The 14289-nt window shown below is 41.8% G+C and overlaps 1 protein-coding gene across 1 annotated transcript in view; it reads right to left on the reverse strand.

Annotated features, from left to right (window-relative positions):
- Positions 1-12034, reverse strand: part of CEP295 (centrosomal protein 295) — a 46666-nt gene extending 34632 nt beyond the window's left edge. The window contains exons 1-7 of the mRNA XM_054164520.1: positions 11905-12034; positions 9790-9990; positions 8551-8675; positions 7510-7603; positions 3340-3441; positions 1397-1537; positions 172-355 (exon numbers count right to left, since the gene is read on the reverse strand). Coding sequence (XP_054020495.1) covers positions 172-355; positions 1397-1537; positions 3340-3441; positions 7510-7603; positions 8551-8675; positions 9790-9990; positions 11905-12012 — 955 coding nt within the window. The 5' untranslated portion in view covers positions 12013-12034. The remainder of the gene's footprint in view (positions 1-171; positions 356-1396; positions 1538-3339; positions 3442-7509; positions 7604-8550; positions 8676-9789; positions 9991-11904) is intronic.
- Between the last annotated feature and the right edge of the window lie 2255 nt (positions 12035-14289).

Below are 14289 nucleotides of genomic sequence, written 5' to 3' on the forward strand. Positions count from 1 at the left end.
GGTTTCTTGTGCTGGCCTACACTGCTAGCTGTATGAAGGTGTACTGAAAGCCTATTTGTGTGTGTGCCTACTGCAAATACACAGAGCCATGCTACCAGCTGGAACAGACGGTGGCAGCAGCCTCTCCCCTACTAGGATATCAGATCCACCAGCCTCCAACAAATTACTTACTCCTGTCTTCATTGCACATATCTTCAAATGCAAACTCCAACTCTCTCTGCCATTCTTCTTTCCTTTCCATGCGTTTGTATGCAGGCACAAAAAGCTGAGGCGGGCACTGCGCTGCGATCTGTCTTCTGCGCATCCGATCCATACGCTGCATTTGCTCAAGTTCCTTCAGTAGCTTTTCCCTGTCCTTCAAGCAAGAAGATGGGATAACAAACATTTGGTGCTCACATTCAGACAGCTATACCTAAGGACTGACAAAATACTTCCATTTAGTTACCATGAAGTTTGTCTAACCATAGAATAATGCTTAATGTTTGAAGTTAATTTTACTGTTGGGAGAGGGTTGTATCTAATCTTTAAACATAAGAGCCATTAACACTAGCTACAAGAGCTGATGTTAAATACAAGATCAGACCACACACCCCTAAGCCAGCTCTCCTCAACAGAATGAAACCTTCCATTTTATGAGGTAAATGAGTACTTCCTTTGGTAAGTTATTTTGTTACTATGCACTTCAACAACTGCTGCTTTTCTAAGATGTGAATTAAATAATCTTGGCACACTACCATTCTATACAAAAATTGCTTAAAACCCCCACAACTTGGTTGGGATTTTTATCTGTTACCTTAAGGAGCATCACTAATATTTCAACAGGGTCTTGTTTTAGTTAGGTTACTCACTCAGGGCAAATCATCTCAATTGGAAGTCAGAAAGCTTTTATTACTTCTAGCCTCCAACAATATTTGTTAAGGTTAAAGACAATATAATGAATTTCAGAGTCTCTCTCTAGTCAAAGGCCTTTCTTTATAGTAGCTTTTACTTCTTAAAGGAAACAATACATTATTTCCAGGCTTACATACTAACAGAATCTCAGTTGTTAAGTGAAAACTTTGAGAAGTTTCCCAAAATAAGCTGCTGCCTCCTTATTGGTTTTTTTTCCTGATGAAGCACAGAATAATCAACTCCAAATAAAGCTGATGTGGAAAAGTGGAGCCCACGATCAGTTTTAAAAGTTCAGCTTGATTGTTACTGTTGGCTAATAGCTGGTCCAACAAAAGATAACAAAAATTAAAGGAAGTTCTTTCACTCTGCCTCCTTCTAGCAAACCTAAATAAACAGCCTGATGGTTTCTGAACACACTCTGAAAAATCCACTTAAGTAATCGATAATTCCTTTACTAATCACTGATAATTTTGACATTGAAAACAGGCATGGCTACTTTGCCTACCTGAGCCAAATGGACCTTCTTCAAGGCATGACTTCCTCTGAGATGTGCCTTTTCAAGCTGCTCTCTCCTCTCCCTCTCCATCTCTCTGCGCAGTTCCTCCGAACGTTTCCCTTCTTCTTCCGCAGCTAACTGAGCATCTGGCTGGCAGCCAATCAATAGTTTAGGCCACGAAGTTTCAACTACCACCACGTGGTAGCTTAGAGCACATGTAACAATAATTGAGTAATTCTGCAGCAAAAGCACTTTAGGACAAGACATATGCTGCCATATGAACGCCTTTGAAGGTTTGTTAACTCAAGAGTGCAGGCAGGACCAAACTTGGAAAGGAAAAATCATGCTTCTTCACACATCCCATAAGGCAAAGTGTCAAAGGGTTCTAGTTTCAAGCTGTACTAGGGACAATTACTTGTATGATTTATCTGTTACAGCAGAGTGGTTATTTTTCCTACAATACAAGTGAATAATACAGGCAGTAATGACAACTGACTAGTTCTGGCCTCAGTTTTGTTTTAAATAACAGGGGGAGAAATAATCCAGAAGCATTTTCATTCAGGAAAGCAGAAATAACCTGCAACTTTTAAGTAAGGAAACACTTACACACACAAAAAAAGTAATTTTCTAATTTTAACCATTGCACATAAGTAAGGCTGCAAAGATTAACATGTTGGAATTTTCCATGACAAAGCTGAGCAAACTACAGAATCTCCTCTTCCTGTGCAGGCCTAACCCTACAAATGAATGAAATCTTCATGAGTGCACTGAAAGAGCTTATTGAGAGAGCTTTTCTAGTCTAAAAGAGGCTGCTCCAGAACAGGAATGTACCTTGTGGTCTCCTATCATAAATAAAACAAACTATTGGGTTCAATTTTCAATAGCATGACCTTAATTCAATGATCAGCTCCAAAAGCTAACCTTTTGCTCCACCTTTCACTTTTACAGGTCCTCTGCTTCTCCCGATCTGAGTTTGGCCTTAGTCTGAGTGTGCTGTAAAATGGAGTAAACTTTTCCTTTTGGCAAAAATATAGTCATCATTCTTTTTCCCAAATTAGACCTCTGACACTTTGGCAGGCTGAAACTATTGACTGCATGCAGAGATTAACACAAATATGAGGTAAAGACTGGGAGTATGTAGCTAAAAAGATGGGAAGAGAAAAAAGAATGGCAACTGCAGCTATTAATTTAGCCTAGGACAGAAGATGTGAGTGTTCTGACATTATGCCTGTTTGATAAACTCCCTTACAGAGGTCTGTTCACGTGGGATTGTCAGGCATGACATGACTGAGCACATAACAAGTTTCCCCATCTTAAATCTTTATCAGTAAATTGTATAAGGCAGCCATTACACAAATTCCTATTTTTTAAACAAGTTCTGGAAAACTGAATTGCTGATATTCAGACACTTATGCAATATTGTGTCCAGTTTTGGGCACCTCAGTACAAGAGGGATGTGGAGGTGGTGGAGCGAGTGAAGAGGAGGGCAACAAAGCTGGTAAAGGGCCTGGAGACTAAAACTTTTATGGAGCAACTGAAGGAGCTGGGGATGCTTAGTTTGGAAAAGAGAAGGCTGAGGGGAGACCTCATTGCTCTGTACAACCACCTGAAAGGATGTAGGGAGACTGGTGCTGGTCTCTTCTCACAAGAAATTGGTGACAGAACAAAAAGGAATGACCTCAAGCTATGACTGGGTAGGTTTAGACTGGACATTAGGAAAAACATTTCCAGGGAAAGAGCGGTCAGGAACGTGCTGCCCAGGGAGGTGGTTGAGTCACCAACCCTGGATGTGTTTAAAGGTCGTTTGGATGTGGTGCTTGGGGATATGGTTTAAGGGGTGAACTTTGTAGGGTAGGGTTAGCAGTTGGACTTGGTGATCCTGAGGGGTTTTTCCAACCTGAATGTTCTGTGACATACTGGAGCATGTATAACAGGCACTAGCAGCCAATCACCTGCTCTCCGTCCACTGCTCTGTCCACGTAAGGGTCAGAAATATGATAACGTGTCACAGAAAAGTTGGGCTTCACTGCAGGACTCTTTTTCACTTCAAAATTCTAGGAGGCAAAAATAAAAGTACAGTTTTACCAGAGTATCTCTAGGAAAGCAATTAAACAGAACATAAGTGATCAGTACACTTCAGTTTATATTACTAGTATGCACCAGTATAACAGAAAGCCCTCTCCCCCTGCAAATTCTCTCCTAATAACACTGTTAAAAACTTCACATACATTTAATAATTAATGACATCAGCACAAGACAGATCTAGATGGCTTAACAACTGAGAGCATCTAACAACACCCTAAGGCAAATTCCTCTATGTGAATTGACATTCATCAGAGAGCTCTACCTTCATGTTACAAAAGCATAACCTTAATTTAAAAGCACTTGAGTTTAATGCACTAATATAAATCCCACTTACAACAGCTGTCACACTCAGCTCAAAGCAGGGCAACCACAGAGCCACAATATAATAATGCCTAATAGCAACATAGCATTTCTCAAAAAGAGACTTTCTTTGTGAAATTACTCCAATTTATCATTTCACCAGAGAATTTTCCATAGCTTCACTCAAAAGTGTCTGTTCATATAACACAAAGTATTGGTTTTTTTAAAGCTTTGGGTATACCACCACCTTTCAACACCTGCCCAAAACAGTTTTGAACACTGGGACTAGACCCTGCCTCTTCTTGGGCTCAGCCTGGTGTTCTCAGTAGTGAGGTATCCAGGTTGGGTAACTCAGCACTCTGCAGGATCTGCTCTTATACTCCTAACATTTTCTCCATTTATTTTCTCTCACCTGCCTCTCCCCTGGACTTTCTCCTAAGAAAGGATTCTTATCCACGTTAACTAAAACAGCAAGTTTCATAGCCCAAACAGTGCAAGACTAACATGACTGTAAAGAAATGAACAGGAGCCAGCAGTGTGCGCAAGTGGCCAAGAAGGCCAATGGCATCCTGGCCTGCATCAGGAATAGTGTGGCCAGCAGGAACTGGGAAGTCATTCCGCCCCTGTACTCAGCACTACTTAGGTCACACCTTGAGTACTGTGTCCAGTTCTGGGCCCCTCAATTTAAGAAGGACATTGAGACACTTGAACGTGTCCAGAGAAGGGCAATGAGGCTGGGGAGAGGTCTTGAGCACAAGCCCTATGAGGAGAGGCTGAGGGAGCTGGGATTGTTTATCCTGGAGGAGGTGGCTCAGGGCAGACCTTCTTGCTCTCTAAAACTAACTGAAGGGAGGTTGTAGCCAGGTGGGGATTGGTCTCTTCTCCCAGGCAACCAGCACCAGAACAAGAGGACACAGTCTCAAGCTGTGCCAGGGGAGGTTTAGGTTGGATGTTAGGAAGAAGTTCTTCATAGAAAGAGAGACTGGCCATTGGAATGTGCTGCCCAGGGAGGTGGTGGAGTCACCATCACTGGAAGTGTTAAGGAAGAAACTGGATGGGGCACTTAGTGCCATGGTTTAGTTGGTGTTGGGTGATAGGTTGGACTCGATCTCGAGGGTCTTTTCCAACCTGGCTAATTCTATTCTATCTTACAGACCATATAAAAAAACCCATTAAGTTCACAAGAACTCAGTGACACATCACTAGAATGGTGTTTACTTAAATTAACAGTTGATCTAACAAAATTAGGTACCAATATTTTAAAGCCATCCTTTAGAGAACTAAGCTTGATTGGGACAATGTATTTTGAAGAAAAACACTTCTTTTGTAACTGGGTAAAGTAATAATAATAGGAGCATCCTCAGAAAATGTTTCTTATAGTCTAAGTAATTCTGCAATGAACAAGACTGCCCTAGCCCCATTTTATGAAATTTTATTCAATTGTTATAGTAACAGAGCATCAACTTATTACTACAGTTATGTTTAATAAGCTCTTTACATAAATTGATTCAAGAAAATAAGCATACTTATGCAGATGACCTTGTAATTTGCTGTAATTCCCAGGATTTGAAGTTAAGCAATTCAAATTAACTGCCTTTTGAGTAATGCACTTGCAAGACAAAGCCCCAGGTTTTTTTCCCCCTATAATTGTCAGTGAACACATTTTACTTTCTCCCTCCATACAGAATAAGGAATAAGACACAGCTCTAATCACCTCTGAGCTTTCAATTACTAAGCTTTTATCCCATGCAGGACACAGCACCCTGTCACTCTTCTGAGAAAAACATTCCTCAGTCTGGACCCTCCCAGTAACACAGTCCTGTGACTAAAGGATTGACATCCATACAGATAAGAAGACTCTGAAAAAGGCTCAAAGGCAGCTAGTCTTTACATGAATCAAACTGACATGCTGTGTTATTTTTAAACAATGCAATTGCTTTCCTGAGCAATAACCCACCATGTCTGCAGAACTGTTGGTTCGATTTGCCATTATCAGAGCATGAACTTCTTAAAAGAAACAGACTCCATGTACTGCAGAAAATCTAGATATGTGCACACTCTTTGTTGAAGTTTGTGAATGAAAGGCATTTGTTAAGGTGTGGAAATAAACTGAACTGCAGGATTTCAAGGAAGGAAGTAATGATTCTGCAACACAAACAGCATCCTGAGCCAGATCTGTCATTCAGTTGCACCAGAACCTGGAGAATCCTGAACAAAGTCTTTATGCTTGCTCTGGTTGCAAAGGCCACAAAACAAGCAAGAAAATTCTGCATTTGTAAAATGGAAAGAGTTGCTAAATGAGAACTATTACACAGTAGTGTCCTTTTAGCCATTGTGACACCTGCATGTCAACTGCAGTTGACTTTCACCAATTAGAAATTGTTTTTAATAGAAGCAACATAAAGCACATTCTAAACTGCAAAAGTAACTGAAAAGCATTGCTGCACTCTCTCACATTTCTTCCTACAACATCAAGCTCAGCAACACAACCTTCTGAAAACCAGGAAAGACAAAATTTTAACTGGTAACAGCAGAAACACTGTGAACACATGGAACAATATTGACAACAGCAGTGTGAAAGGCTGAAATTACCTGACCCTGTATTATAGGTCCTCATTCCATCTGTTCTAAATTCCAATATGGCACATGCTTCACCAGAAATAACCACAAACTTTAGCACTCCCTTACAACACTTGTTTTAAATTTTACTCATATTCAGCTTCCACAATAAGAAAACCCTTGGGCAGCCAGAGAGGAGACCTACAGAGAAACATCCAACAGATACAGAAGTTGCCTACATCCTCACATCTAACTACTCTGAAAACTGTGAGGATGAAACATTACTCATTTTTTTTTCAAGATACATCAGTACCAAACTCTTATCACCCAACACAACCTATACCTATGTGCTGAATGTAGCTGGGAAAAGCTCCAAGAAGGACTAGTACACTTCAATCCTTTACTCTCCTGCCAGTGGTCTGAATATCCCTGAACCAGAGGGTCTGAAAAAGCACCACACTACAAAAGGCAACTTAAACTCTGCATTAATGACGTTCTGCTAGATTTAACTTACTGCAGGTTAACTGCAAGGTAAAAATGCACATAATGCTCCATGCCCACACAGAACCTCTTCAAAATCAAAGAGGCATGACGTACAAAGTTACCCTCTACAAAGGGTACAACACAGAATTCAAACCATGTTTTTACCTACTCTCCTCTCCAATAAGATCAAGTATTGTTTTCCTATCAAAATTAAACAGCTTACCCTACAAAACAAAAACAACAAAGGGCAAGCCAAAAATCCAACCACTTCCCACTCCAGAACTAAAAAGGCAGAACTTCCTTATTGCAGAACTCAACACAATGCTACTACTGCACCATTATGACAGAAGGCTGAGGTGGTATGTACCTGCTGAGAATGAGCACTGTGGAGTTTAATACCACCATGGGTATTAAATGAAAATGAGGTAATGGTAACAGGCACATTAACCACAAAAATAGGGTCTCAGATGACAAATAAAAGCCTCACATAACAAGAGGTCAGAAAAGAAAACCAAAGCTTAGTAAGAATTCCGCTAACTCAGAACTCATTCATTTTCTTTATTTCTGCTGACCCACTCTCCTTATAGGATGCAAACAGCCATTTTGGGTATCTTGTTGTGAGCAGTCATACCAACAAATCATTACATGACATGGTACCCTGAAATTGTGATCACTATCACATCATGAATACAAACCTCAAGAGGGTGCGGTGGAGGAGGTGGCAGGCTTGCAACTTTGGCTGCTCTCTGTCTTTCCACTTCCAGAGCGTGTTTACGAGCATCTGTTCGTCTTGGGGGAAAACAAACAACCAAAACACAACAGCAACACACCAACCAAAAAAACCACACAAACACCACCAAAAACCCCCAAACAAAAACCAAAACCCAGAAACAAACAAACCATACCCACACACAAAACAACACAACAAAAAAGAGACAAGGAAAATTATTCAAGCAACAACAACAGCAGTGCATAAAATAAAAGGCAAACCTAAAAATAAACGGATTCAGATGTACCTGAATTGAATGCTTGGAAGCTAGGAATGGGCAAGCACACTGAAAAGCCCACAGAACCTATGCCAGAAGGCTGCACTGGGAAATTAACTTCTTGAAGTAACACAAGAAATGTTGATATGCACAAGCTTCTAAAGAAGAAACCAAAATCTCTGCTTTACACTTCAGTTTTCAGAAAGCCCTGCATCACTTCAATATATTTCAATTGTTCAAATGTGGACAAAACTAAGTATTTAATCTACATGGTTCAGCTTTACTCAAGCACAACTATCCCCAAGAGTACACAATTCATTTTTCATGCCAGCTCAAGTTTGGTCCCATCAGCTTAAGGAAAAAATAAATGAAGGAAGACCAGGACAAATATGATATGCTCTTTTTTCAAAGGGGTAAGTCTCCAACAGAAACTGGCCTGGGAACACTTCATATGTCACTGAAGAGCTGTCAGCCAACAATCTAGACTGAACAGAATGATATAGAGATGAAAGATGCCCCCTCTGTTGAGTCTTTGAGGACACCCCATACACTTGACATTTTTTGCCTTGGTTTTAAAACCCCAGTTCTTATAACCCATAAGCTTTGTCCACAACAATTCCCTAAACCCATAACACTTCAAGATTAAAAAAAAAATCCCATCAAAAAAAGCATCAAGACTTTTTTGCCTTTCACCTTGTGGCACTGTTAAATTCAGTATAGAATGCATTTTGCTAGGTAACTATTACATACCGGGCTTGCTCGTGAAGCAATTTTTCTTTTTGATGCTTCTGCTCTTTCAAGGCTTTCCTATGTCTCTTCTCTGCCTTCTGTTTCCTTTCCTCTGCTTGCTTTGCCAGAGCTTCCAAGTCAGGTTCCTTAACAATAAAAATATTGCAAGCACATATTAAGGATTTTACTCACTTTTCACGCTATTTGGGTGATAGTTCACGTTAACATTCACTCTGAACTTTTCCTTCTTTGCCATCTTCCTTATTCCCTTATCTTTACAAACAGCAGCAGCAAACTTGTCACATTCCTCATCCAGTGTAACCAAATACTGATGTGGAAACCTTAGCTTCTCCCTGCACCTCTCTGACAAAGAGAGTAATAAAAATAGACTTCATTTTAGCAAATGCTGACTACACTGCACAGAGAAAGCACGCCACTACCTTTTGGTCATGAACTACAACAATCATGTACGAACAGACCATTAGGTCTCTGTTCCTGTGACACTGGTACCACAGTTTTCCACAAACTCATCCATCCCAGCACAGGAAAGGACTTTACCAAGAAGCTGATTTAAAGACACTGAGATATGGAGAAGTATAACACACTTTCCCTTGGGTTAAAAACCTCACTAATCCAGAAAGTGGGCTAGTCTGCAAAACTCATGCAAGAAAGCTGCGGCATGGCCCATTTCTGTAAACCTGGTTCGGAGTCAAATCTATGGTGAAGTTCTACCCAGCAACATCAATGAGCCCTGCAATTAGAGTCTACATAAGTCATAGGATTTTAAAGAAAGAGAAAATAGTTTACAGCTGCAGAATTAAGAAGTGACACCAGTTTGCAGTCTAGGCAAAGGCCTCTGGAGCCTTCACCAAGTCTTTCCCTGTCACTTGAGCACTCAAGGGGAAAAAAGGTGTATTTTATTAACCATGAAAAAGATACTGTTACATGATAGAAGTAAAAAGTTACTGTATTACTAGCACCACATGAGACAATGATTCACCATGTGCAATGTAACACAGTGTAAGCATATGCTACCATGTATGTGTGCAATCTAACATAAGAGTCTGCAAAGCAAAAGCCTTAGCAGATAGACCTTCATGAAAGTGTATAAACATTTCTAAGTTGCTAGTCTTCAAAAAGCATGTTGGTTTAGGTACCAGGACTTCAAGATCAAGAATATTTAAAAAACCAAACTGCTATCTCTGTATTTCTAGGGCATCAAGAGCTTCTCTGACACCACTATTAATCTGTTTCACTTACGTTCTCCTTGGCTTGCTGGTGGCCCACACCAATTGCTCTCAAACTTGATAAATAGAATTTTTCCAAGGCTTTCATTTTTTGATCCTGTGCTTTCTGCCATTCATCTCTCAGTGCCTCCTCTAACTGATGCAGTTGTTCTTCTCTCCTCTGCTTTACTTTCTGTCTTATCTCCAAGGCAATATACTTCTGTTGCTCTCTAACCTGTAGAAATAGTATTTGTTTTGTCAGCAACTTTAAAAAGCACAATATTTTTTGCATCAAGTCTTTCCATAACATACTCTACCCTTCTCTCAGCTCTCCATCTCATTTACTACACCATTAACAATCTGTCCAGAAAATGAAGTTGCAGTTGCCTTTTTCCCCAAATTAATGTATCAAACAATGATTTTTAAAAGTCCAAAACTGAGAAACAACATGCAAAACCTGCTTGGAATACCCTTCACCCCAAAAATACAACACTGCTTAAGGACAATACAATTCAACGCTGTTTAAAGAAAATCAGCAACTATATGGATAAATTAAAGTCTGTTTACTAAGTTTTTCTCTTCTACTTTGCCAGCAACATTCTCTTCACTAAAGGGAAAAATATATCAAGAAAAAAGCCCAAGAGAGGTGAAAGATTAGTGCATAGCAAATGTCTTGAAGATGTGAAAAATCTGAACATTTCACCTACACCAAAGTAGAGGAAGGCTAAGAAATGAGCAAGAGAAATGCAGAAATAGCCCCATGGTTTAAAAGCAGGAGATAAAAACAGAAGTGCAAGGAAGAGGAGATGATCAATAGATATCTACTGGACAGACTTTTAACACAGAGCTACCAGGATGATTAGGGGACTAGAACATTTCTCACAAGGAAATACTGAGACACCCATGGCTGTTTAGTGTGGAGAAGAGAAGGCTGAGAGGGGACCTTATCAATGCCTACAAATATCTGAAGGGGGGCTGCCAGGTGGATGGAGCCAGTCTCTTTTCAGTGACAGGACAAGGGGCAGTAGACTAAATTCAATCACAGGAAATTGCATCTCAATGTCAGAAAAAACATTTACTGTAAGAGTGTTGGAGCACTGCAACAGGCTGCCCAGAGAGGTTGTGGTGTCCTCCTCCAGAGATCTGCAAAACCTGCCTGGACGAATTCCTGTGTGACCTGCCCTAAGTGATCCAGCTTTGCAGGGCAGTTGGACTTGAGCTCTGGAGGTCCCTTCCAACTCCTAGCATTCTATGACATATGTTCTGAAGAACATAAAGGCACTCTGCTCAGATATTCTAAAAGGAGCATCACTTAAAGGGTTTAGACCTATGACATATTGTGCCAATTCAGACTGTTTAGTGGAAAGCTGTGATGTTTGGTATTAGCAGCAGTTGTCTCAAGAGATACTTTAAGAGGTATCGATCTTTACACAAGTGACACATCAGCAGGAAAAAAAGACAACTGCATGTTCACAGCTAAATAAAAATGGTGAACACCAGGAAGCTGGCAAGAAAGCGAGATGAGATAGAATAGAATAAACTGGGTTGGAAAAGACCTTTGAGATCATTGAGTCCAACCTACCACCCAACACCACCTAATCAACTAAACCATGGCACCAAGTGCCTCATCCAGTCTCCTCTTGAACACCTCCAGGGATGGTGACTCCACCACCTCCCTGAGCAGCACATTCCAATGGCCAATCACTCTTTCTGGAAAGAACTTCTTCCTAACATCCAGTGTAAACCTCCCCTGGCACAGCTTGAGACTGTGTCCTCTTGTTCTGGTGCTGGTTGCCTGGGGGAAAAGACCAACCCCCACCTGGCTACAACCTCCCTTCAGGTAGTTGTAGAGAGCAAGAAGGTCTCCCCTGAGCCTCTTCTCCAGGCTAAGCAACCCCAGCTCCCTCAGCCTCTACTGAAATTCTGAATAGGATGCCAAAGTGACTCTAACAGAGAAGGCATCACAAACAAAACATGAACTTTGTAGTACACAATCATGAGAAAATGAAAGTAATTCACAAACTAAATAGAAAGATAATATAAATCATGAAGAATCTAAAATTCAGTTAACACAAAATAAAATTTTCAATTCATTTTCCTAAATGATCTCATTAAATGAAATACACAGCATGAAAATATACAGGCATACTTGCTGCAGCCTCAGTTTTCTTCTTCTTTCATATTCATCTTTCAGAAGCATGGTTTCTTCATTAGGGCTAAGCCTCAGTCTCCCAACTTTTGCAACTTTTCTCTTCATCTCTGAATAACTGAAGAATCAACTTCTGTGAGAGCAACATGAAAAACAGAAAATGTGCATAAATCAGATGGATAAGCCAACTATGAAGAAGATATTGCCATGATAGAATAAACCAGGTTGGAAGAGACCCTCAAGATCATCATGTCCAACACCACCTAATCAAGTAAACCACGCAACCAAGCACCCTATCAAGTCTCCTCCTGAACACCTCCAGCAATGGCGACTCCACCACCTCCTCGGGCAGCAAATCACTAAGGTTGGAAGAGACCTCAAAGGTCATCTATCATAGTAACTAGGAATGTGAGCTACAACTGTTCACCCCGACTTGAGCTGTTCTCAACAACTCTTTGTCACACTCACATGTACTGCTTTTGAACTGTTATGCTATGCAACAAACTGCAACATTATTACAACCATATTGTACGCTGTGGTCCAGACAGGCACACCTGGACTACATGGTGTTTCGAGGTCCCTTCCAGCCCCTAACATTCTGTGATCTGCAAAACAAATGCTGAACAGCATTCCACTCCTAGGAATTTTATTTCTTTCTTTTAGTCCTACTGAGAACAACACTACACAGTAAAGCAGGCTGGTCACTTTTGCTAGCTGGTTTGTACTGAAATATTCACATAACACTCGCAAGATACTGAATTTGACAACGTTTTGGCTGCAGTCCAAGGTTTTGTGCCTTGAAGGCTGTGAAACTCCAACAACAGCCTGCATGCCAAGCATCTCATTTGAATGGTAAAATTGCTCATTGACAATTTTTTATTCAAGTTTTCTTAAGCAACCCTTTCAAATGACCTTTCCCTGTAGATTTTACTGTGGAACCAGAATCTGTTGGTTCTACAGACCATTTCCTCTTTTCCTTGCAATTATAATTTTCACCTCCACAACAAACAAACAAAAACCAACCAAACAAAAACAACCACAAACTAAACCCAAAAACCAACCAAACTTTTTCAGCCTATTCCAAAACTGCCCCCCCTCTAAATCTTTATACCCCTCAAAATACTCTCCCAAAACAAACCAAAGGCTTTGAAAAGACAGTTTAGTTCTAATAAAACAAAAGCTTATTACCAGCCAGCAATCCACACAGCACTAACAATTTACCCAACACGTTTCACCTGGAAAGCTTTCTTTGCAGTATCATAAACTTAAACAAACAAACCCAACCCACCAAACAATCGAAAGAAATCAGGTGAGGTGTTAAAACTAAATAATTATGCATGAGATATTTTTGGCACAGCTATTCAGCAAATGAATCCCAAGTTCATTACAGCATAAACAGGGACAGAATATCACGGTTCCTGCTGGCTTTCCCATATGCGGCTGATGATAGACAAAAGTTTACCAAAATAGATCACGAGGAAAAGGGAAAAGAAGGGGAAAGAATGGAAAAGAAAGAAAAGAGGGTGAACAAAACGAAGACTAGATCTACCAGCTAAAGTACAAGAGCAAAAGCCGATCGCACAAATGCCACAGTAAAGTAGCCAACATAAGCACTGATTCAGTTGCCACACAAAGTAATCAGCAAACACGACCGCCCTCCCCGGGGGGCACTGCACTGGAGGTTCCTGGAAGCAGCGTTAACACCCCTGAGCGCCCAGCAGAGCCAACAAAAAGCGCTTCTCCGGAGCCGGGAAGAGAAGCAGCAGCGTTTAAAAACTGAGCAGCACAGAGCACCAGCCGGCGGCTCAGCCCTGAGGCAGGTGGCTCGGGGCGCAGCTGCCTGGGGGGCAGTGCGGAGGACGGAGTACGCAGAGGCACATGCGGGCCCGCGGGGAGAACCCCGCCGCCAGCGAGCTCTGCACTGAAGGCCGCGGGCCCACCTGGCCGCTCACCAATTAGTCTCTAGGGCCGCAGCCGCTCAACCAGCCCAAGAAGAGGACGGACAACGAAAAGAGAAAGTGCGCGGTAGACCAGTCCCATGGCGGAAAGCCGGGAGAAAGGGCAAGAGAAGCAACCCCACGGCGAGGCTGCATACACCTACCCGCCGCTTCTCCCGCCGCCAGACGAACCCTCCCGGCTGCCGTCGCCGCCAACGGCTGCTTCCTCTCGCTGCTGCGTCACCTCAACGCTCAGCCCGAGCGGCCAATGGCTGCGGGCGCAGCGGGAAAGCGAAAACCACGGCGGCACTGGCCCTCAGCGAATTCGGAGCGAGCCGTCCGCCACCACGCCTCCGCTGCTCACGACAGTGCGCATGCGCCAACCACCGCCCTTCCCTCCCTGGCCGGTCCCCGCCCCTCACTATTGATGGCCAATGGGAACTGAGGA

This window comes from Dryobates pubescens, chromosome 10 (assembly GCF_014839835.1).
Source record: "Dryobates pubescens isolate bDryPub1 chromosome 10, bDryPub1.pri, whole genome shotgun sequence".
Classification (NCBI taxonomy): Eukaryota; Metazoa; Chordata; class Aves; order Piciformes; family Picidae; genus Dryobates; species Dryobates pubescens.